The sequence below is a fragment of the Leucoraja erinacea genome, chromosome 17 (assembly GCF_028641065.1).
Source record: "Leucoraja erinacea ecotype New England chromosome 17, Leri_hhj_1, whole genome shotgun sequence".
Classification (NCBI taxonomy): domain Eukaryota; kingdom Metazoa; phylum Chordata; class Chondrichthyes; order Rajiformes; family Rajidae; genus Leucoraja; species Leucoraja erinaceus.
This window is the reverse complement of record NC_073393.1, coordinates 2,667,141-2,689,105: the sequence shown is the minus strand read 5'-3', so window position 1 is coordinate 2,689,105 and position 21,965 is coordinate 2,667,141. Positions and strand designations below refer to the sequence as shown.

At 44.2% G+C, this 21,965-nt stretch overlaps 1 protein-coding gene across 1 annotated transcript; it reads left to right on the top strand.

The window, feature by feature from the left end:
- Window positions 1-4,611: 4,611 nt before the first annotated feature.
- dnaja2a (DnaJ heat shock protein family (Hsp40) member A2a) lies at window positions 4,612-21,103 on the top strand. The gene is made up of 7 exons (XM_055648382.1): window positions 4,612-4,877; window positions 4,965-5,045; window positions 6,333-6,466; window positions 9,002-9,198; window positions 15,522-15,666; window positions 17,538-17,665; window positions 20,049-21,103. Exons 1-7 carry the CDS (start codon window positions 4,627-4,629, stop codon window positions 20,238-20,240), a joined length of 1,128 nt encoding a protein of 375 aa, XP_055504357.1. The 5' UTR covers window positions 4,612-4,626; the 3' UTR covers window positions 20,241-21,103.
- The last annotated feature ends 862 nt before the right edge of the window (window positions 21,104-21,965 follow it).

Genomic DNA, 21,965 nt, shown 5'->3' with positions numbered 1-21,965 from the left:
GTCTACAATCAATTCCACTGTATTAAGAGCATTGAGCTCCAGGTTGTTGTGATGGCACCAGGACATTAGCCCTATAGTTGTTAGTTCTTCCAATGTGTTTCACTTCAGACGTATGATTTAAAAAAAATGATGCCCCATGCTCATGCTTTTGATGGTGAGTATTGTATTCAAATTTATTGTCATTGTCTCAATTAGAGACAACGAAATGAATTGTCATGAGTGTCATGTCCATGATGCAACCAGTCAGGATACTTTTGCATTTGTTGATGTTTGGTAGATGATTTGATGGCATGCGGAATCTCTTTTGTCTTCTAAGAAAGTAGAGGTGCTGACATGCCTCCTTTTATAATAATAATAATAATAATAAATTTTATTTATAGGCGCCTTTCAAGAGTCTCAAGGACACCTTGCAAAAATTTAGCAGGTAGAGGAAAAACATGTAAGGGGAATGAAATAAATAGTAGAGACATGACTAGTACACAAAGTAAAGACAGAATTCAATTCAAAACACAATATGAGGCAATTAATGCACAGATGAAAAGGGAGGGGGACGTGGGGCTAAGGATAGGCAGAGGTGAAGAGATGGGTCTTGAGGCGGGACTGGAAGATGGTGAGGGACACGGAATTGCGGATCAGTTGGGGGAGGGAGTTCCAGAGCCTGATGTTTAAGAAAGAACTGCAGATGCTGGAAACATCGAAGGTAGACAAAAATGATGGAGGAACTCAGCGGGTGAGGCAGCATCTATGGAGCGAAGGAAATAGGCAACGTTTCGGGTCGGGACCCTTCAGACTGATGTGAGGGTGGGGGGCAGGAAGAAGAAAGGAAGAGGCCGAGACAGTGAGCTGAAGGGGAGGAGAAAGCAAGGACTACCTGAAATTAGAGAAGTCAATGTTCATACCGCTGGGTTGTAAACTGCCCAAGTGAAATATGAGGTGCTGCTCCTCCAATTTATGGTGGCCCTCACTCTGGCCATGGAGGAGGCCCAGGACAGAAAGGACGGATTAGGAATGGGAGGGGGAGTTGATGTGCAGAGCCACCGGGAGATCAGGTTGGTTAATGCGAACCGAGTGGAGGTGTTGGGCGAACTGAGCGCCAAGTCTACGCTTGGTCTCACTGATGTAGAGCAGCTGACATCTAGAGCAGCGGATGCAATAGATGAGGTTGGAGGAGGTGCAGGTGAACCTCTGCTGCACCTGGAAAGACTGCTTGGGTCCTTGAATGGAGTCAAGGGGGAGGTAAAGTGACAAGTGTAGCATTTCCTGCGGTTGTAAGGGAAAGTGCCAGGAGAGGTGGTGGTTTGGGTGGGAAGGGACGAATTGACCAGGGAGTTAAGGAGGGAGCAGTCTCTGCGGAAAGCAAACAGGGGAGGAGATGGGAAGATGTGGCCAGTGGTGGGATCCCGTTGGAGGTGGCGAAAATGTCGGAGGATTATTTGGTGTATGTGACGGCTGGTGAGGTGGAAGGTGAGGACAAAGGGGACTCTGCCCTTGTTACGAGTGGGGGGGATGGGGAGTGAGAGCAGAGTTACGAGGTGTAGAAGAGACCCTGGTGAAAGCCTCATTTGTAGTAGAAGAGGGGAACCCCAGTTCCCTGAAGCATGAGTATATCTCCAATGCCCTGGTGTGTAATACACCTCATCCTGGGTGCAGGTGCGGCGTGGATGGAGGAATTGTTAGTCTGAACAAGGGTCTCGACCCGAAACGTTGCCTATTTCCTTTGCTCCATAGTTGCTGTCTCACCCGCTGAGTTTCCCCAGCATTTTTGTCTACCTTCGATTTTCCAGCATCTGCAGTTCCTTCTTAAACACTTCTTCAGACTGATTTCAGGAGGGGGCGGGAAAAAGAAAGGAAGAGGCGGAGACAGTAGGCTTGTGGGAGAGCTGGGAAGGGGGAACATTGCCTATTCCTTCTCTCCATAGATGCTGCCTCACCCGCTGAGTTCCTCCAGCATTTTTGTCTGCCTGCCGCTTTTATGATGACGTTTATGTGTTGAGCCCAGCGATCATCTGAGTGGTTAACACCGAGGAATAGGAACCTCATGTTTCCTATCACTAAACTAACTCCCTCTGTTACCAAGTTATAATTTTGGATCTAATTTGCCAATGTCTTGGATCCCATTTGCTTGGACCTAACCCGTTGGACCAGTTTCACGCATAAGATCTCGTCAATTGTTGCTGAATTTCATTTACTTTACCTCTTCAAAAAAAGTCTGTCACATTATTAGACAGGAGGGAACCATGGTGATCACCTTTGATTAATCCCTGCATTTCCAACTACACATTGATGGTGTCCCTCAGATTTTTTTTTCCCCAATTACTTCCTCCTCACAAGCTTGTGATTACCTGGCTGTTGTCTGCTGCCTTCCTGAATAAGTCAAGTTCAAGTTACACTTATTGTCACATGCACCAATTGGTACAGTGAGATTTGAGTTACCATACAGCCATACGACTAAAAAGAACACAATACACGATAGAATTTAACATGAACATTTCCTTCAACGTTTCCCACTGTGAGGGAAGGCAATAAAGTTCAGTCATCTTCCTCTGCTCACCCGTGGTCGGGACCTTTGAACCCTCCGCAGTCGCCGCTACGGACGGCTCGATGTTCAGGCCCTCTCGCGGGATGATCGGAACTCCGACTTCGGAACGGAAGAACGCTAATAAACACTAATAATGGAATAAAAGGATTGCACTGGCTTGCCTTTAGTCATCTGGCAACTTGCCTGGGACCAGCAAAAAGGTGACATTTCACACTGATATCTTCATCCACAACCACCTGTGCACAACTGGTAGGGTATTTCTTTCTGGAGATTTATATCACAGTCCAGGCACTAAATTGAGTTAACCTACTCATTTGGTCGTTCAGGGGAAAATTGGTACTGTTCATCACAGAACTGGAATAGTAGGAGGTATTTTCCAGTTATTGTCACAATCAGCAAAGCACAATTAGAAAATCAGTTTTATCTTCCCCATTCGAGCATTTGTTTTTACTACCCTTCAAAGATCGAATAACTCCTTCAACATAATGACATCCGCAGACCAGCTTCTATTTTATTTTCCTCCTGTCACTGGGCCACTTCTGCCCATTCTTGGTCAATATCACCCTGTCACTATCTACAGGGCATCTACTCCGTCACTGCCTCCCTGCCAGCCAATCCCCTAGCTCTGCCAGCTGCTTTGTGATGCAATTCACAGGAAGTAGAAATGGAGACTTGAACTTGGCCATTCTGTCGATTTTAGCCATAAGATTTCTATTGTCTATCTATCTATCTATCTATATTATGCTATGTCATACTCTCATCCTTCCAGAGGTGCTGCCATGTACTCTTGCTCTTAACGTTGCCTTGTTAGGTCATTATCGACTTTAGGTTTTTATACTATTAATATGTCACTACAATCTGCACCGTTTTGCAGTTGTCGTTGGATTTATAGTTCTACTTATTGTGTTTATTTTGTCCTTGGAGTTTCACGCAGATAAGAAATTTAATTGCATCATGGTGTCAATGGGAAAAGCGAATCTGAATTAGGACTATCTGGCACATTCCTTGGCTGTCTTATTTGTAAATTGGATTTTTCCACTGCATTAATTGCTTGCACAGTTATCTTGCTTTCCAAAATGCCTTCAGTGATAGATGTGTTTGTTTGCCTTTCTAAATAATGCCATGAATGCAAAGTAGTATTGATGGAGGTGCTTGAGAACATGCAGCTTGATATACTTGGCCCATCCAAATCAAATCTTGTTAATAATGTCTTCCTCTCGTGGATGTGTAACTCCATCTTGGGCAGCTTCCATAGGTGCCAGCTGTCATTCAGTGCTTCCCATTAACATGGCATCCACACCTCCATTCCAAGCACAAAATGGTGAAGGTGCAGGATTTTATTTGATAGCAATATTAATGTTATTTCCGTCATTCTCTGTCAGATATTTTTGTTAATTGTCTAGGAAATGAGCCATGATCGCATTGAATGGCGGTGCTGGCTCGAAGGGCCGAATGGCCTACTCCTACACCTATTGTCTGTTGAAACGAAATGAAACATGCATTCATAATGATAGTGGAAATCAAAATCCCAGTTCAAGTTGATTGAAAATTAAAATCTTTGTCTTGTTACTGTTTCCATCCAATAACTATTCTCAAATGGCAAGCAAAATTGATTAACCATGTTTATTATGGAATGTAGAGTTATGACCCAGATTGCTCACCAAATGTCTAACCTTCTCATGTTGCCGTTAAGTGAATAGAGGAATTCCACCATATAGGCGCGTTGGCTACATCTTTGGTAATTGGTTACAGCATTTTTGCAACTACACCTGTTTGCCAAGTATTTTGGTTGTGACCTTTTGCTAGATTACTTGTGAAAGACATCGCCGTTGCACACAATAAAACCTTGTTTTTAGTTGGGGCATTTTTCATTGAGTGAATTGATTGTCGGTCCCAAAGTGGCAGAGGTGGAGTTGGTGTTTATGTTGGGGTGGAAACTTATATGTTTCATGGATGGAAACTGCCAACACAAATATTTGTAATGTATAATCAGTCGTGCTTTCATTATAGTCTTGCTTTTCAACTAAATGGCTGGCCGCAAAATCTTGTTTGAGCATGTTTAAATCGATCGTTAAGATTTGAGAGCAATGAAACACATTCTTTTTCATCCACAGTTTAAAGAAATAAGCTTTGCATATGAAGTTTTATCGAACCCAGAGAAGCGAGAACTCTATGATCGTTATGGCGAACAAGGTCTGCGAGAGAGTGGTGGTGGAGGAAGTGGAATGGACGATATTTTCTCGCATATCTTTGGTGGGGGCCTCTTTGGCTTCATGGGTGGTCAAGGTAGAAACCGCAACAGTAGACGAAGGGGCGAGGATATGGTGCATCCCCTAAAGTGAGTGGATTTCTAATTTTTTCCAAGGCTCTCTTTTGGCCCACCAATTGCCCTGCTAAATGTGTTTTTTTTAAATTCATTCAACAGGGTTTCTTTAGAAGATTTGTATAATGCAAAGACGACTAAACTACAGCTGAGCAAAAATGTTCTTTGCAGTTCGTGTAGTGGGTAAGTTGTGCATTATTTGAGCAAAGAGGAAGTTTAATCCAGAAATGTATTTGATGTTTTCAAAAATATTTAATGTGAAGTCTTGGTTAGAATAAGATCTGACAAAGTTCATTCTTGCAAAAACCCTACCAAAAACAGCAATTTAGTGCTGGAGGGTGCAATGTTGACCCTTGTATCAGAAGACTTCAAATTTGAATGCAGTCATCTAAAAGTTGCATGCATTTAATAAAACATGAAGTTTGCTTGGATTTTTTAAAATTGCGGCTCTGAAACTCTTCAACTGAACCTTCCAGTTATAAAAAGAACTCTTATCACAGTTTAATTTGGTCGTACTTTCTGAAGGACATTGCAGATGTTCTCCTTTGAAGGCACTAATTTCTAAAATTGCCGTGTTCTTGGTATTGTGGCTACTTGTTAATTAACTGAATCAATGGTGACCTTGGATGGTGCGTATTATTTATCATTAGATAGTCATCTTTACTGATCTTTTCAAAGGAAGATGTAAACCTTCAAAAATTCAGCTCTTTTTATGTCGTGATTTAATAAATAGGATAAGTAAACATAGAAACATAGAAAATAGGTGCAGGAGGAGGCCATTCGGCCTTTCAAGCCAGCACCGCCATTCATTGTGATCATGGCTGATCGTCCCCTTTCAATAACCCGTGCCTGCCTTCTCCCCATATCCCTTGACCCCACTAGCCCCTAGAGCTCTATCTAACTCTCTTAAATCCACACATTAACTTGGCCTCCACTGCCCTCTGTGGCAGGGAATTCCATAAATTCACAACGCTCCGGGTGAAAAAGTTTTTTCTCACCTCAGTCTTAAATGACCTCCCCTTTATTCTAAGACTGTGACCCCTGGTTCTGGACTCGCCCAACATTGGGGAAATTTTTCCTGCATCCAGTCCTTTTATAATTTTATATGTTTCTATAAGATCTCCCTCATCCTTCTAAACTCCAGTGAATACAAGAGTATTTTTATGAATTTGCATCGGCTCAGTATTTCTTTGGTGCCTTTTTAGTTATCCTGTTCTATCGACTAGATCATCTTTGTCGGCTCTTGTCGCCCAGGCTATTTCTCCGGGATTAATCTTGATCAAATCTATTTACGTTTTGAAGTCTTCGTGTTGTAAAAGACTGAGTGAAAGTCGATTTTGTGTTCAAATATTCAAAAAAGATCTAACACAGTTCTTAATCGTGCCATTCTCTAAATAGCACCGTTAGGTGGCAACGGTATTGTTGAATACATCAGTTCTTTCTATTCATAGCATTCACTCTTTTAAACAGTCAGGGTGGAAAGCCAGGAGCTGTTCAAAAGTGCACTGCTTGCCGAGGACGAGGTGTGAGGATCATGATCAGACAGTTGGCACCAGGGATGGTTCAGCAGATGCAATCTGTGTGCTCCGATTGTAATGGAGAAGGTAAGTCCATGTCTACTGGTTACAAATACCACCTGGTGATTCGGCTTGCATGAAAGGGGCGTGAAGTAATCCCAGAGTGTTGGGAACAACTTTTAATTTGAGATATAGAGAGACATTGTAGTCTTGCTTACATTTGCTGCCTTGATGTTTAAGAAGGAACACCCGCAGATACTGGAAAATCCAAGGTAAGGCAAAAATGCTGGAGAAATTCAGCGGGTGAGGCAGCATCTATGGAACGATGGAAATAGGCGACGTTTCGTTTCGAGACCCTTCTCCATAGATGCTGCCTCACCCGCTAAGTTTCTCCACCATTTTTATCTTACCTTCGATTTTCCAGCATCTGCAGGAAGGAAATAGGTGACGTTTCGGGTCGAGACCCGGAAGGGTCTCGACCCGAAACGTCGCCTATTTCCTTCTCTCCATAGATGCTGCCTCGCCCGCTAAGTTTCTCCAGCGTTTTTACTACATAGATGATAAGTGCAAGAGAAGTTGATCTTGGCTTAAACTTGCAAGAAGGTCATGGCATATCTTGTCCAAATGATTACTGTGAAAAGCAAAGGCTGAAGGACCGTTTTCCAATGTTACTAAATGGTCAGATAGTTTAGGTCTTGAACTGTCCTTGTCTTGCAAAGATGTCACTCCCAGTCCCTGAGTTGCATGGTTTTGACTTTATTGCCCTGTGTTCGGACCTAAACAACACACGAGGTTTCGCAACTGCCAGTGTACAATGAGATGGCAGCTTTTCACAGAGCAGCCTAAACTCAAATCAATCTGCTAGCACAGGCTATGGAGCCTTTTGCCCTTTGCTGACATTTGTTCACCCGAGTGTGTGAAATATGTGAGTTTAAAGGGCGTTTATTTTACCAAATAATAATACATTGCTTACTGGAGGCATTTTATCATATTCAATTCTTATCTCCTGGCAAAATGTAGTGCGTTCTATGAAAAAAACATTTCCGCCATCAAGCCATGCTCAGCGACTCAGAATTAAATTGTGTGCTTTGATGTTGTTGCTACCCGTTGCAGAAAAATTATCCTCTCTCTGTCTCTGTCCCTCTCTCTCTTTCCGTCTGTCTCTCTGTCTCTCTCTCAATTCAATTTTCAATTAAAAAAAACTTTATTGGCATGATAAAATACATCGTTATATTGCCAAAGTATAAAACATAACATACATATTTAAAATGCATAAATATAAATACAAGTGTACAGTGCATGGATAGATATGTCCCTGTACATATACTCGCAATAGACCTATAGCCCTTTATTGATTGCTACACGTTCTTGCAGCTGTAAGCAGTATAACGGAATAGCAAGTTTAGCAATTCAAAATTAATTTCTTAGTGTCAGTTAATGTCAATTAGTGTGTGCGTACATATGTGCATGTTGGTCATTCACCGTCTCTCAGGTTATGGCATGCTGTTACGCATTGTGCACCAAGATGTGCCGTATTTTCTTCACCAAGGATTATTCTTAGTTTTGATATAACATCTAGTTCTTTAAAATCAGGGGTTGCCAGACTGAGTTTGTTAAAGTATATTTTCCTTGCTTTGTCAAATTTTTTTCATTTTAGGAGGAAGTGCACCTCTGTTTCAACCTTATCTGTCGAACAGTGGCCGCATATTCTATTTTCTCTTGGTTGCCAGAATCTCTTCTGTCTTCCTTTTTCAACTGCCAAATAGTGGTCACTTAACCTGTATTTGGTGAGGGTCTGTCTCTGCTTTGTGTCTCTAACAGTTGAGAGATAGTCTGCCAATTTATAATCTCTTTTTAGGGCACGGTAACATTCTAATCTGCTTTGACTTTTGCTTTCTTTATATAACTTTGGTAGTAAAATGAAAGGGAACCACATCCAATTTGTAATCAAGATGAGTGACCCGTTCATGTGAATGGGATTGAGCTCATGACTGGCATAGAGTCGCATTCCCCCTCCACGTGGTACGTTAGCACTCGATGGTGAGTCTAACAGTGACATGGGGACTTGGGTATATCGTCACCTTTATCCAGCCATGTTGAAGGAAGTCAAATGTGGCCTGACCAGCAAGGAATTAATATTCCACAATAATTCTGCAGAGCCTCCAGCCTTTAGTACATTTGGCCTTGTAAGGTATGATTTAGATATTTTTTTAATTATTTCACATAATAAGTTTTATGTATTTTGTCAAGGTGTCTGAGTACGAGAGGATAGTGTCATTTAAGAGACTTTTGGACGGGTATATGCAGGTAAAGGAGGGATATGGATTAATGTACAGGCAGATAAGAGTTGGTCTTGGCATCCTGTTCAGTCCGGTCATTGTGTTCTTGTGCTGTACAAGTTTAATTTGTTAATAGAGAATAGAATAGAGTTACCTTTATTGTCAAAAAACAAGTTTTTTAATTTACCAATTCTATCTTTATGCAAAATAATTGACATGCCTTGAAAGGCACGTCATTTATTTTGCATAAAGATAGAAATGGTAAATTTTAGTTTTGTGAAAGTTTGCTCCCTTAGCCCGTGCCCTGTCTAACTTGTGGTGTGATGTCTTTGAATGTTTCCAGGTGAGGTTATCAATGAGAAGGATCGATGCAAGAAATGCGAGGGGAAGAAGGTGATAAAGGAGGTGAAGATTTTAGAAGTCCATATAGATAAAGGAATGAAACATGGACAGCGTATTACGTTTAGTGGAGAAGCTGACCAGTCTCCTGGCGTGGAGCCTGGGGACATCATCCTCGTTCTGCAGGAGAAGGAAAACGAGGTTCGTGACTGCACGTTAATAGATTCAATGTTGACACTCTCACTGAGCTTATTTTCAAGTTTTATTTGATCAAAGGGTTCAAAGGTTCATTTATTGTCACATACACCAATTGGTGTCGTGAAATTCAAGTTGCCATTGCAGCACACTAATAAGAATACAACACAACATTAAGGAGAATTTAACATAAAACATAAAACCATCCGCCCCACAATGGTTGCCACTGTGAGGGAAGGCACAAAGTCCAGTCGCCATCCCCTTGTCCACCCATAGTCGGGGCCTATTGAGACTTCCGCAATCGCCGCTACGGCGGCCCGATGTTTCAGGCCCTTCTCGCCGGGTGATGGTGCTCTGGCGTCGAGAGAACCCTCTCAGCGGCTTAGGATATCTGGAACGGCCGCGGCTTCCGAAGCCAACGGAGCTCCACCACTGGCGATCTCGGCGAAAGATTCCAGGCTACGCGATGTTAAAGTCAGCGCCACGGCCCGCGGCTGGCCGCTCCACAGTCCCCCAGCTCCGCGATTTTTCAACGGCGGACTCCGCATTCCGGAGCTCCAGCGTGGCGACCCGGGCAAGGCATCGCCCGCTCCACGATAGCGCTCCAGCGCAGTGCCGCCGCCAAAGCCAGGGTTCTGGCTGGTCCCCTCAGGAAACACTGCTCCAGACCCAATGGTAGATCTATGGGAAACTGAAGTTTGTAACTGCTCGTTGACCAAAGGTTCACCCTTTGGGTTTCGTCCCGAAACGTTGCCTAATTCCTTCGCTCCATAGATGCTGCTGCACCCGCTGAGTTTCTCTAGTACTTTTGTCTACCTAAAGAGTTTTACTGTTCTCTGTTGGTGAAACTTTCATAGAAAGCTTAAACATTCAATGAAATGAAAGAATTATAGAGAATGTAGAGAAATACAACACGGGCTATGGAAAAAAGGGTGTTTCTGACATCAAAAAGGCTGCTTGCAGGCGGGTTTCTTGAGATAGAGTCCTTGTGTTATCTGGGAACAACTTGCAGTTGTGAAGATCGATGTCCTCCATTACTGATAGTGACTCGTAATCACGCACTTCAGGCCAGATCTGCTCAACCCTGATATAGTCAATGCAACAATATTTATATGAAAGTGAAACGGCTGGAGTAACTCAGCGGGACAGGCGGCATCTCTGGATAGAAGGAATGGGTGACGTTTCGGGTCGAGACGGTCTGAAGAAGGGTCTCGACCCGAAACGTCACCCATTCCTTCTCTCCAGAGATGCTGCCCGTCCCGCTGAGTTACTCCAGCATTTTGTGTCTACCTTTGATTTAAACCAGCATCTTGCAGTACTTCTCCTGAACATTCAGCAGGTTAGCCAATACATATTTTGGCTGTTCTTTTATCCAGCAATCCTTCGAGCAAGGTGACTACAAGGCCGACCATAAGGTATATTGTGTGCATCAACATCTGCAGTAGCTGAGGAAGTAGAAAAGGCGTGCAGATTGTCCAAATTAATTCTTTAAATTCTTGGCTGGATGACAGTAATCACCATAGTCAAAAGAGTGATCTATATCCTATAATTCGGTCTGATGCCAGTGATCAATTAAGATGCCCTTTCCTTTGTGAAGTACCACTAGTATAGACCAGAAATGAAGCCTGAAGTCGAGGGGAAAGAGCATAATCTGTGTGCTACAAATAGCCAATTTTCCTAATTGTTTAAAAAAAAAAGTGCTGAATAATTTAACTTGCTTTGATTTACAAGCTCACAGGCGCTGTTGTCATTTCTCCCAGTGATCTACATTTGGGAATTACAGGGTTTGTTACACTAAAACAAATATTTGGGTGGTTGTGGATTGAGACTACGCTAAGATTTACACTATCTATAAAGGGGCCAACTCTCAGTGCAAAATATGAACACACTGGTGTTCAAATTTATAAGTAGGTAAAAATCTCGAAATAGGCAAGAGATGTCCGTCCAGCTCCTAGATCAATAATGTTGATGACCTGGTGAATTCCAGGCACAGCTAACATCTCAGAGCCAGAGTCATACTCCTCACCTTCTCCAACGCTGGGTTATTTAAGGCAAGGGGAATAGAATGGTGCTCAAATTCAGTGGTGCAGCAGGTAGAGCTGCTGCCTCACAGCGCCAGTGACCCAGCTTTGATCCTGACCTCTGGCGCTGTGTGTGGTGTTTGTAACAGAACGACAACATTTTTATTTGCTGTCGAATCAGAATCACACTTTATTCGCCAAGTATTTTTTGCAACATACGAGGAATTTCATTGGCCAGGTCAGTCATACAATTAAAGCAACAGATCGCTTAAAATAAACACATTTTAACATAAACATCCACCAGTGACTCCTACATATTCCTCACTATGATGGAAGGCAAAATAAAGTTCAAGTCTTTTGTTCTTCCTCAAGCCCCCGTTGACGGGATGATCTTGACTCCCGTAGCCGTGGGCGTTCTTGCCCTCAGCGTCGAGGGGATGTCAGGTCGCGCTGGGCGATCGAACCTTGCGTCGGGGCTGGTCGAACCTTCCACGACATTGGAGCTTCCCGACTTGCCTCTCCCGACTGCGAGCTCTTGATGATAAAGTCCACGGTGGGAGCAATCCCAGGCAAGGGATCAGCTCCGATGTTAAGTCCGCGCCCCCACCGCGGTGGGGCTCACGACAGTGCGAGGAGGCCTCCAGCTCCATCGATGGTAGGCTGTAGAGCCCCGAGACTGTGATCCGAAAATTGATCACATCTCCGGGAAGGTAAGAAGCTGAAAAAAAGTTTCCCCCCCGATCCCCTTGCCCCTCCCTCCACATAAAACAAACCGAAGAACATTAAAACAAGCTTTTAATAAACTAAAAAATAACAAAATGAAAGAAAATACGAACAGACTGCCGGCAGGGTGCCCCCTGGTCATTTGCCTCATTCGCCCCTGGTCATTCACCTACGCATCTATTTTGCACATTTCTAACCTAATAATAATCCAGTGCCCTTTTTACATTATTATTGAATAACTGGAGCGGCATGGTGGCGCAGTGTTAGAGTCGCTGCCTTACGGCGCCAGAGACCTGGGTTTGATCCTGACTACAGGTGTTGTCTGTACAGAGTTTGTATGTTCTCCCCGTGACAGTGTGCGTTTCCTCCGAGTCCACCAGTTTCATTCCACATGCCAAAGACTTGCTGGTTTGTAGGTTAATTGGCCTCTAAATAGCCACTGGTGTGCAGGGAGCGGATGGGGAATGTGGGATAACATAGAACTGATTTGAATGGGTGATCAATGGTCGGCGTGGGCCGAAGGGCTTGTTTCCATGCTATATCTCGAAAATGATTCACCTAAATGTTATATTTACATTATTAATAAAAGATCCCTGGCCCTAAAGTGAGGAAGTTAAGAGGAACCTATTTCACTTGGATGGAATGTGGCGCACAGCTCGACTGTTCTGTGGACAAGCTGTTGGAAACTTCAGCATCCTGACCAATACCATCATCTCCAACTTCAACTGAATGATCACATCCACATCCTTGTAATACTTTGAAGAATTAGTGATGACACCTCTCAATGGATTTTTTCCCAGCCCCAGTCCAGCATGGGTCAGCGGCCAGCTTTGTATAGTGTATTATTGTCACGTGTACTGAGGTGTTGGGTCTATGGAACAAGCTGCCGGAGGAGGTGGTTGAAGCAGGTACTATTGCCCCATTCAAGAAAAATTCAGTCCGAAATGTGGATAGGAAAGGGGTTAGTGGGATATGGGCCAAACACAGGCTGGTGGGGCTAGTGTAGATGGCGCATGTTAGTCAGTGTGGGCAAGTTGAGCAGAAGAGCCTGTTTCCACGCTGGATGACCACAGTGAAATGATTTTTTGTTGCGTGCTATCCATTCAGCAGAATGACTATACCTGTTTACAGTCAAACCAGCCATGTACAGTTACCGGATAAAGGGAATGACGTTTTCTGCAAGGTAAAGTCCAAATAAAGATAGTCTGGGGATCTCCAATGAGGAAGATGGTAGGCTCTCCAGTTGGTGATAGGGTGGTTCAGTTGTCTGATTGCAGCTGGGAAGAAACGGTCCCTGAATCGGGAGGTGTGCGATGAGCCTCTGTGCAGAGCCCTTCCACTGGGCTGGCTGGCTCCTGCTTCTAGTTCCACACCCAGCTGACAGGCATTGAGTGGGCTGAACATCGGAGAGGGCCAGTATCGCAAGATGGGTGATGTTTGACTTCTGACTTGCACAAGTCACATGCAACCTCGGCTCATTCTTAAAGACCGAGTCAGAACACGTGTCGAAAATGGAACCTGATTAAGTCTCTCCTCAGCCATTCTGTACAGCTCTTCCTTGCTGATCCCTTGCCTGAAAAAGGATCCAGAATGCTGAGCAAATCTCTCTTCTCCTTTTCCCCCTCTACCACCTGAAGCATCATATTGCCTCTCTGCCTGCCCTAATGTGGACAAATTAGTCCACTCATGGAGCAAAGGTTCATACACACTGAATGAATTTCAACATGTGTTATCTTCCACAAACTTTGTGGTGTTTAGGTGTAGATATATTATTGTCATGTGTACGGAAGTACAGTGAAAAGCTTTGTTTTGCATGCTGTCCAAACACATCACATAATACTTTTATCACCACCCTATCACCAACTGGGGCGACACTGGCACAGAGGTAGTTGCTTTCTGTACCGAGTTTGTACGTTCTCCCTGTGACTGCGTGGGTTTCCTCTGGGTGCTCGTTTCCTCCTACATTTGAGAGATGTGGCTTCTGTGAATTGCCCTTGGTGTGTAGGATGGAGCTAGTGTAACGGGAGTGGACTCAGTGGGCCAAAGGCCTTGTTTCCACTCTGTATCACTAAACAATACAATACCGTTAATTGTCATTTGAACCTCAAATGAAGTTCAAACAAAATTTGGTTTCTGCAGTCATACAACAAGAAAAGAACCAAAACACACAACCAACACAATTTACACAAACATCCATCACAGTGAATCTCTTCCTCACTGTGATGGAAGGCAAAGTCTTGTCTCTCCCCTGCTCTCCATTCTTTTCCCGATGTCAAAGCCCCCGGCGGGCGCTGGCAAGTCCCGCGGCCGTTAAGACTGCGCCAGGCGATGTGAGGCCCCGCTCCGGGTCTTGATGTTAGAGCCCCAGCGGGCGCTAGCAAGTCCCGCGGCCGTTAAAGCCGCGCGGGGCGATGTAAGGCCCCGCTACAGGTCATTTTCAACCCCGCAATTTGGGCGGGAGAAGTTGAGAAGTTGCCGTTGCGGGGGCTCCGAAAAGCGGTCTCCCACCAGGGACCCGCGAGCTCCCGATGTTACCGTCCACCTAACTACACATAAATACAACCAGACCAATCTCGAGTACCAGAGGGAGAGGGATGGAAGAGATAAGCACCTCAGCATGGCACCTCAACATTGCTACAGACTAATGGTTATCGCCTTATTTAATGCAAAAATAAATTGATGGGAGTAAATTCTGTGAAGTCCCTGGCACAATTAATTCATTTAAAGCGACCAAATGTAATTGTCATATACAACTGCCTCGTTCATTACTACTTTATTGGTGGTTTATGTAGCTGTGAGATTACATTTTATTTTGCATGTATTTATGCATTCCTTTAATAGAATTGTCAAACAAAAGTTAATCATCTCATAATGTCAGTGCTATAAACTAATTAAATGCATGCAGTGTTCAAGCACAAACTAAAACAGGTAAACAAGAATTGAATTAAATCTCAAAAGTAATGATATAGCATTGGTTGTTTTTATAAAAATGAGTCGGTGAAGTTATATTTGTCCATAAGTGTATGGAGCACAGTTGGAGTGCACTAATTGAAAAGCAAAGTGCTGAAAATGCCTGAGATGTGCAAATAAATGTGAATGCTAAAAATACTCTGGTCAGGTGGCATCTGTAGAGGGAACAATGTTAATATTTTATCAACTTGGAATATGTTGTCTGTTCTCTGCCCGCAATGAGACTTGCCATCTCAGTATATTCGGCATTCTATTTTTATTTTGGAGTACGTTTCCCATGATGTGCAGCGCTCTAGCTGTTAATGTGCAGGAAGGAACTGCAGATGCTGGTTTACACCGAAGATAGACACAAAATGCTGGAGTAACTCAGCGTGTCAGGCAGCATCTCTGGGGAGAAGGAATGGGTGACGGTTCGGGTTGAGACCCTTCCTCAGAAGTGTCTGAAGATGGGTCGAGACCTGAAACGTCCCCCATTCCTTCTATCCAGAGATGCTCCCAGTCCCGCTCAGTTACTCCAGCATCTTGTGTCTATCTCTAGTTGTTAATACTCATTTTACTCTAACATTGGTTGTCCTTAATTTACAGAACAACTAAAGATTGTTTTTGTTTTTCTAGGTGTTTCAGAGAGAGGGAAATGACTTGCACATGACACACAAGATTGGTCTTGTTGAAGCACTCTGTGGTTTTCAGTTCACATTCCAACATTTGGATGGACGGCATATTGTTGTGAAGTATCCCCCAGGGAAAGTTATTGAACCAGGTACTGGCGGCACGCTTCAGGGCCTGTCCCACTCACGCGATATTTTTCCGCGACTTGCCAGCACCCGTCATAGTCACAGCAAGTCACCGAATATGTTGAACATGTTGAAAATCCAGCGGTGACCAGAAAAAGGTAGGACTCTTTGGCCGACTACTCACCACCATACAGGTGTCACCCCGCGCGTGACATGTCGACACGTGACTCCTGTATGGCCGTGAGTGGTCGCGTGACCTTTTTCTGGTCGCTGCTGATTTTCAACATGTTGAACATTTTCGGCGACCTGCTGCGACTATGACGGGTGCTGCCAAGGCGCCCAAAAAGTCGGGTAAGTGGGACAAGCCCTTTACCAATTTTCTCCTCTGGCATCTATTAACATATTTTTTGTAAATTGGAACCTATGGATATGGCAGTGGGAAATGATTGCATTTTCTATCCATTAGTTGGCATTGGGAATTGATATTTACGAACATCTTGTTCTTGAGAGTCTTTTTTTGTGCTTACATGCATAGTAACTAAAATACCAGATTTTAAAACACCCCCTCACCGATTACGCCGACCCTCGCTACCTCCCCGATTCCTCCGAATCTACTCAAGCTTTTAAAACAAGCCAGCTGTGATAGTTTCTTTGGAACTCCATCTTATTTGTGCTCTAGCCTATTACTTCATTGGAACAATGAAAAATGGTTGTCATGCATCATGAAAATTGACTCTTTGGCCCAACTCATCCATGCCCGCCCATCTATGCCAGTCCCATTTACCTGTGTTGGACCCATAACCCTGAAAAACTTCAGTGTTCAGGTATCTGGCCAAATGTCTTTGCTATGGTACTTGCCTCAGCTACTCTGGCAGCTCATTCCACCCTGTGTGGGAGAACTTGGCTGCTTAGGTTCCTGTTAAATCTTTTCTCTCTCATCTTAAACCTAAAGCCTCTGTCCCACTTATGTGTCCTTGGCACGCTAATTACGCGACCTCGTGGGCACGTTGAGGCTCGATGGTCTCGCGAAGGTCGCGCGCGATTCATTCGCCCGCGCAGCCGTCTGGAGCGTGAAATTTTTTTAGCAAACGTTTTCCAAAACGCATTGATTCCTCCCCAGATCTGGGTATCCATGGAGATGGTCACGTGCACAGGTTCTCTTCTCCCCAAGGGGCAGGGAGTGAAGAGCTAGAGGACTTGAGGGCCTGTCCTATTTACGTGTCCTCGGCACGCAAACTGCGCGACCTCGTGGTCGCGTTGAGGCGCACGGGCATCGTGTGGCCGCGCGGGGCCGGTCCCACTGAGAAGCGAGGAGGGGTGTGTAGTTGTGCGCGACATCGCGCGGGGCTCCGAAATTTAATGTAGCGGACGAATTCTTCGCTCGCCGACGGCCTGTCGCGTAACTGACGGCCAAAGTGGGACAGGCCCAAGACCCTGGCGCGACGCAACGTCTCATCTCCAACAGCAGCAGAAGCAGGCAAACGATCGCCGAACTCAGCCTGGGGCTCACGGCCGTTGCGGTCCGGATCCGCCCCCACTTCTACTCACAGAGCGGGGCCAAGAAAATTGAAGATAGACACAAAATGCAGGAGTAACTCAGCGGGACCGGCAGCATCTCTGGAGAGTAGCAATGGGTGACGTTTCGGGTCAAGACCCTTCTTTCAGACTGAAGAAGAGTCTCGACACGAAACGTCACCCATTGCTTCTCTCCAGAGATGTTGCCTCGCCCGCTGAGTTACTCCAGCATTTTGCGTCTAGCTCTTCATCCTGGATGAATTGTGTCGGCGTTCTTCATTGTAGTATTTTGAAGCTCACTAGTGGTCCTCTCCATCTGAGAAATCGTTCCTTTAAGTTTTTTTACATCATTCGTTTATTTTCGATGTAATTCCTTCCACAGGTTGTGTTCGCGTTGTTAAGGGTGAAGGAATGCCGCAGTATCGTAACCCCTTTGAGAAAGGAGACTTGTACATCAAATTTGATGTTCAGTTCCCTGAGCAGAATTGGATTAGCCCTGAGAAAATTGCCGTAAGTAGGAAGTTTGAATTTGTTTCAGTCAGTCAATCAAGTTTTGTAGCAAATAAGTAAGTAAGTAAGTTTATTGGCCAAGTATTCACCTACAAGGAATTTGCCTTGGTGCTCCGCCCACAAGTAACAACATGACATACAGTGACAGTTACGAATGACTCAGAAAACACTAAACATTAATAATAATAAAACATTAATGATAAAACACCATTGATCAAGCATGTGAACCAACAAAATACCAGATCAAAGGGAGGCTACAGTTTTTTGGCTGTTGAGTAGAGCAACTACTTGTGGATAAAAACGGTTTTTTATGTCTGGCTGTGGCAGCTTTGACAGTCCAGAGTAGCCCTCCAGAGGGTGCCACCATCGGTCATTCAAAGAGTTTGTGGCCAGGGTGAGAGGGGTCAGAGATGATCTTGTCCACTCACTTCCTGGCCCTTACAGTGTACAGTTCATCAATGGAGGGAAGGTTGCAGCCAATAATCATCTCTGCTGATCGGACGATTCGCTGTAGCCTCCAGGTGTCGTGCTTGGTGGCCAAGCCAAACCAGACCACGATGGAGAAGGTGAGAACAGTCTCTACGATGGCCGTGTAGAATTGGACCATCATAGCCTGTGGCAGATTGTGCTTCCTCAGCTGCCGCAGGAAGTACATCCTCTGTTGGGCCTTTTTGACTGTGGAGTTGATGGTAGCCTCCCATTTAAGGTCCTTGGAGATGATGGTTCACAGGAACTTAAAAGATTCCACAGATGTGACTGTGGTGTTGTTGATGGTGAGTGGGGTGAGGGGAGGGGGACTTCACCTAAAGTCTACAATCAATTCCACCGTCTTCAGAGCATTGAGCTCTAGGTTGTTGCTACGGCAACAGGGTGCCAGCTGTGTCACTTCCTGTCTGTAGGCAGATTCCTCCCCATCCTGGAGCAGTCCAATCAGGGTTGTGTCGTCCGCAAACTTGAGAAGCTTGACAGAGGTGTCTGTAGAGGTGCAGTTGTTGGTATAGAGAGAGTAGAGGAGAGGGGAGAGTACGCAGCCTTGCGGTGCTCCTATGCTGAGGGTCTGCGGGTCCGAGATGTGCTTTCCCAGTCTCACCTGCTGCTTCCTGTCTGTCAGGAAGTTGGTGATCCACAGACAGAGGGGTTCAGGCACAGTCAACTCAGAAAGTTTTGAGTGTAGTAGCTCTGGCAAATAATGTTATCCTAGATTAAAGTCACAGAGTATTCCTATTCTAGGGATAGTACATATTACTAAGAACATGATTATAGCAATATACCACAAACATTGAATGCTCCAGTTTTGAGTAATATCCCACTCAACCCTCTCCTGACCTGAGTGCATGCCCAATATTGTTCTTCCGCTTGTATCCCTTTCTCTGCATTAACATTTCACTCCTCTCCTTGTCGCACCTTTTTACACCCGGATGCTTTCAAGAGAGAGCTAGATAGGGCTGTTAAAGATAGCGGATTCGGGGGATATGGGGAGAAGGCAGGAACGGGGCACTGATTGTGGATGATCAGCCATGTTCACATTGAATGGCTCGAAGGGCCGAATGGCCTACTACTGCACCTATTGTCTAGTGTCTCCTTTCTCTCCATTTCATCTCTAGCCTTTGGCCACTTCTCTGCCATTCAAACCAACTTCCCTCAGAAGGGTTTCGATCCGAAACGTCACCCATTCCTCCTAGCCAGAGACACTGCCTGTCCCGCTGAGTTACTCCAGCGTCTTGTGTCTTGTGTCTAGTATCTCCCTCACCAGTATCCACCTCTCAGTTGCCAGACTCTGTTCCACCACTGCCTCTTTTCTCCCTCCAACAACAATCAGTCTAAAGACCCGAAACGTCTCCTATCCATGTTCTCCAGAGATACGGTTTGACCCGCTGAGTGACTCCAGCACTCTGTTCTACGCAAGATTCCAGCATCTGCAGTTCCTTGTTTTCAAGAGCAGAACTTGCTATCAAAACATCGGGGGGGGGGGGGACACAATTTTTTGTCATGTGTCCCTGATAGGACAATGAATTTCTTGCTTTGCTTCAGCACAACAGAACATAGTAGGCATTGACTACAGAACAGATCAGTGTGTCCATATACCATTATATAAATATATACACACATGAATAAATAAACAGATAATGGGCTATTAATGTTCAGAGTTTTGACCAAGCCAAGTTTAATAGCCTGATCTGTGGGGAAGTAGCTATTCCTGAACCTGGTCGTTGCAGTCTTCAGGTACCTGAAGGTAGCGGGGAGATGAGTGTGTGGTCCATTATTAGATACATTACTAGTATCATAGTTTATATGGTAGATTTAACCAGGAAAACATTTTTTTTTTTTTTAAACGTTTTCTATAATGAAAGATGTGCAATATCAATGCTTGTGCTGTGTTCAGGAACTTGAAGATCTCCTCCCAGCCAGACCTGATGTCCCTGAGATGATTGGCGATGTGGAGGAGGTGGATCTGCAGGAGTTCGACAACTCTCGCGGCACTGCTGGTGGCCACAGGCGGGAGGCGTACAACGATAGCTCTGACGAGGAGGGGGGCCACCACACTGGCCCGGGCGTCCAGTGCGCCCATCAGTAAAACTTTGATAAAACACTTGCAAACCATGTTCTGTTCAGTTTTGGATATTTTCAGGTTTCATCTGATTTTGCTAAGAGCCAAGCTGGACTTTGTCACGACTTAATCCAGAGGAACTCTGACCGACATCTCTTCGCTGTATATGTAACTTTTAATTATATTTACCGAATGTATAATTTAAAGTCAACTAACCATGGCACAGTGTGAGGTGCTCAATTCTTTGACACCTATGCAGAGGAGCGGCTGGTGAAAATTAAACGTATATCACAAATTTGTCTGTCCTTGTTTCTGCTTTTTTAAAGAAAAATGTTTCTGTACATTCTTTGCTTTCTGCTGCCATTTTAAAAAAAGAGTTTTCTCGATGTTTTAAAGCCCTTATTTGTGTACACTTGACTATGGGCTGAAATCACATGAGCTGCTAACGTAAATAGTTAAAGACTAGTGGTGCACATATCTCCAAACAGCTGCATGTCACCCCAAGTGGAACTTCATCTATAAGTTTGAGAGCTTCAAAAAAAAAAAATCTAAATAATGTGGTTATAAGGTTCTTTTCGAGAATCTTAGTTCTGTGGTTGTTAAGTAATGACTTTAAATGGCAACAGAGGAACATTTTTTTTAACTCTGAGCCTGTGCTTGCAAGCTGGACCCATTCTGTTCACTTTATAAAGCTTGGACTAGGTTTTATTTTGCTTTATTCTTTTCCTCCCCCCCCCCCCTTGCCTTATTCTGGCAAAGTCTTTGGACCATTCTGCATTGTAACACTGATAATGTTTTTCCATATTCAAACTGTTATTTCTGAAGTCCAAAATTGAGTCGTATGTTTAAAATGTTTGTTCAAATTAAAAAAGGTTTTGGAAAAGTTACAATCATTTGTATGCACTGTTAAGTATTTGGCTGGTTTGACCATTTTTGAAGCAGGCATGTAAACCATTTACTAGAAATGCTGTGAAGTCTGATTTAAAACAAAAATATATAGCAAATTATAACAAACTTGAAACCTGGCCTGCAACGAGTGAAATGGATGGTATTGATTAAAGATGATAATGGGCATTTATTTTGGAATCATTGTGTGGAGGCTGTGAATATATAATGTGAACCCTGATAAAAACGCTGGATCCATTCTTTCTATTTGAGCAAAATCTAGTCGTGTCTCGGTAAAGATTGTCCTCGTTGCTCCATAGCTGAACACTAGCAAGATGTGTGCAGTCTTCTGAGCACTTAAATGCTGAGCTCTTTTTATAAAAACACTAAATTAACACCAGGTCAAAGGAGTCACCAAAGGTCGCGGAGAAGAAAAGGCAGAGATATCATTATAAAATCAGAATTATGAAAGCTTGCAATTGTGGATGTTTAGAGTGAGTTGCTGAAAATATTTAAATATGAGACTCCTCTTTAAACCTCTAGAGTTTATTGACATTAGTGCGTATCTAGTTGACATCAGCAAGGCTGGACTTGCCTGTGATTTTGTATACCTTGTGGAGAAGGCAGTGTAAGGATAAGAGGGAAGTCTTTTAGGACCGAGATGAGAAAAACATTTTTCACACAGAGTGGTGAATCTGTGGAATTCTCTGCCGCGGAAGGTAGTTGAGGCCAGTTCATTGGCTATATTTAAGAGGGAGTTGATGTGGCCCTTGTGGCTAAAGGGATCAGGGGGTATGGAGAGAAGGCAGGTACAGGATACCGAGTTGGATGATCGGGCATGATCATATTGAATGGCGGTGCAGGCTC

What these genes read in the sequence shown, in the direction of transcription:
- dnaja2a (XM_055648382.1), top strand. Translation starts at nt 4,627, where the DNA reads ATGAAACACATTCTTTTTCATCCACAGTTTAAAGAAATAAGCTTTGCA. An exon ending in GATATGGTGCATCCCCTAAA is followed by an intron (nt 4,878 to 4,964) that starts GTGAGTGGATTT and finishes TTCATTCAACAG; the next exon opens with GGTTTCTTTAGAAGATTTGT. An exon ending in TGCAGGAGAAGGAAAACGAG is followed by an intron (nt 9,199 to 15,521) that starts GTTCGTGACTGC and finishes TTGTTTTTCTAG; the next exon opens with GTGTTTCAGAGAGAGGGAAA.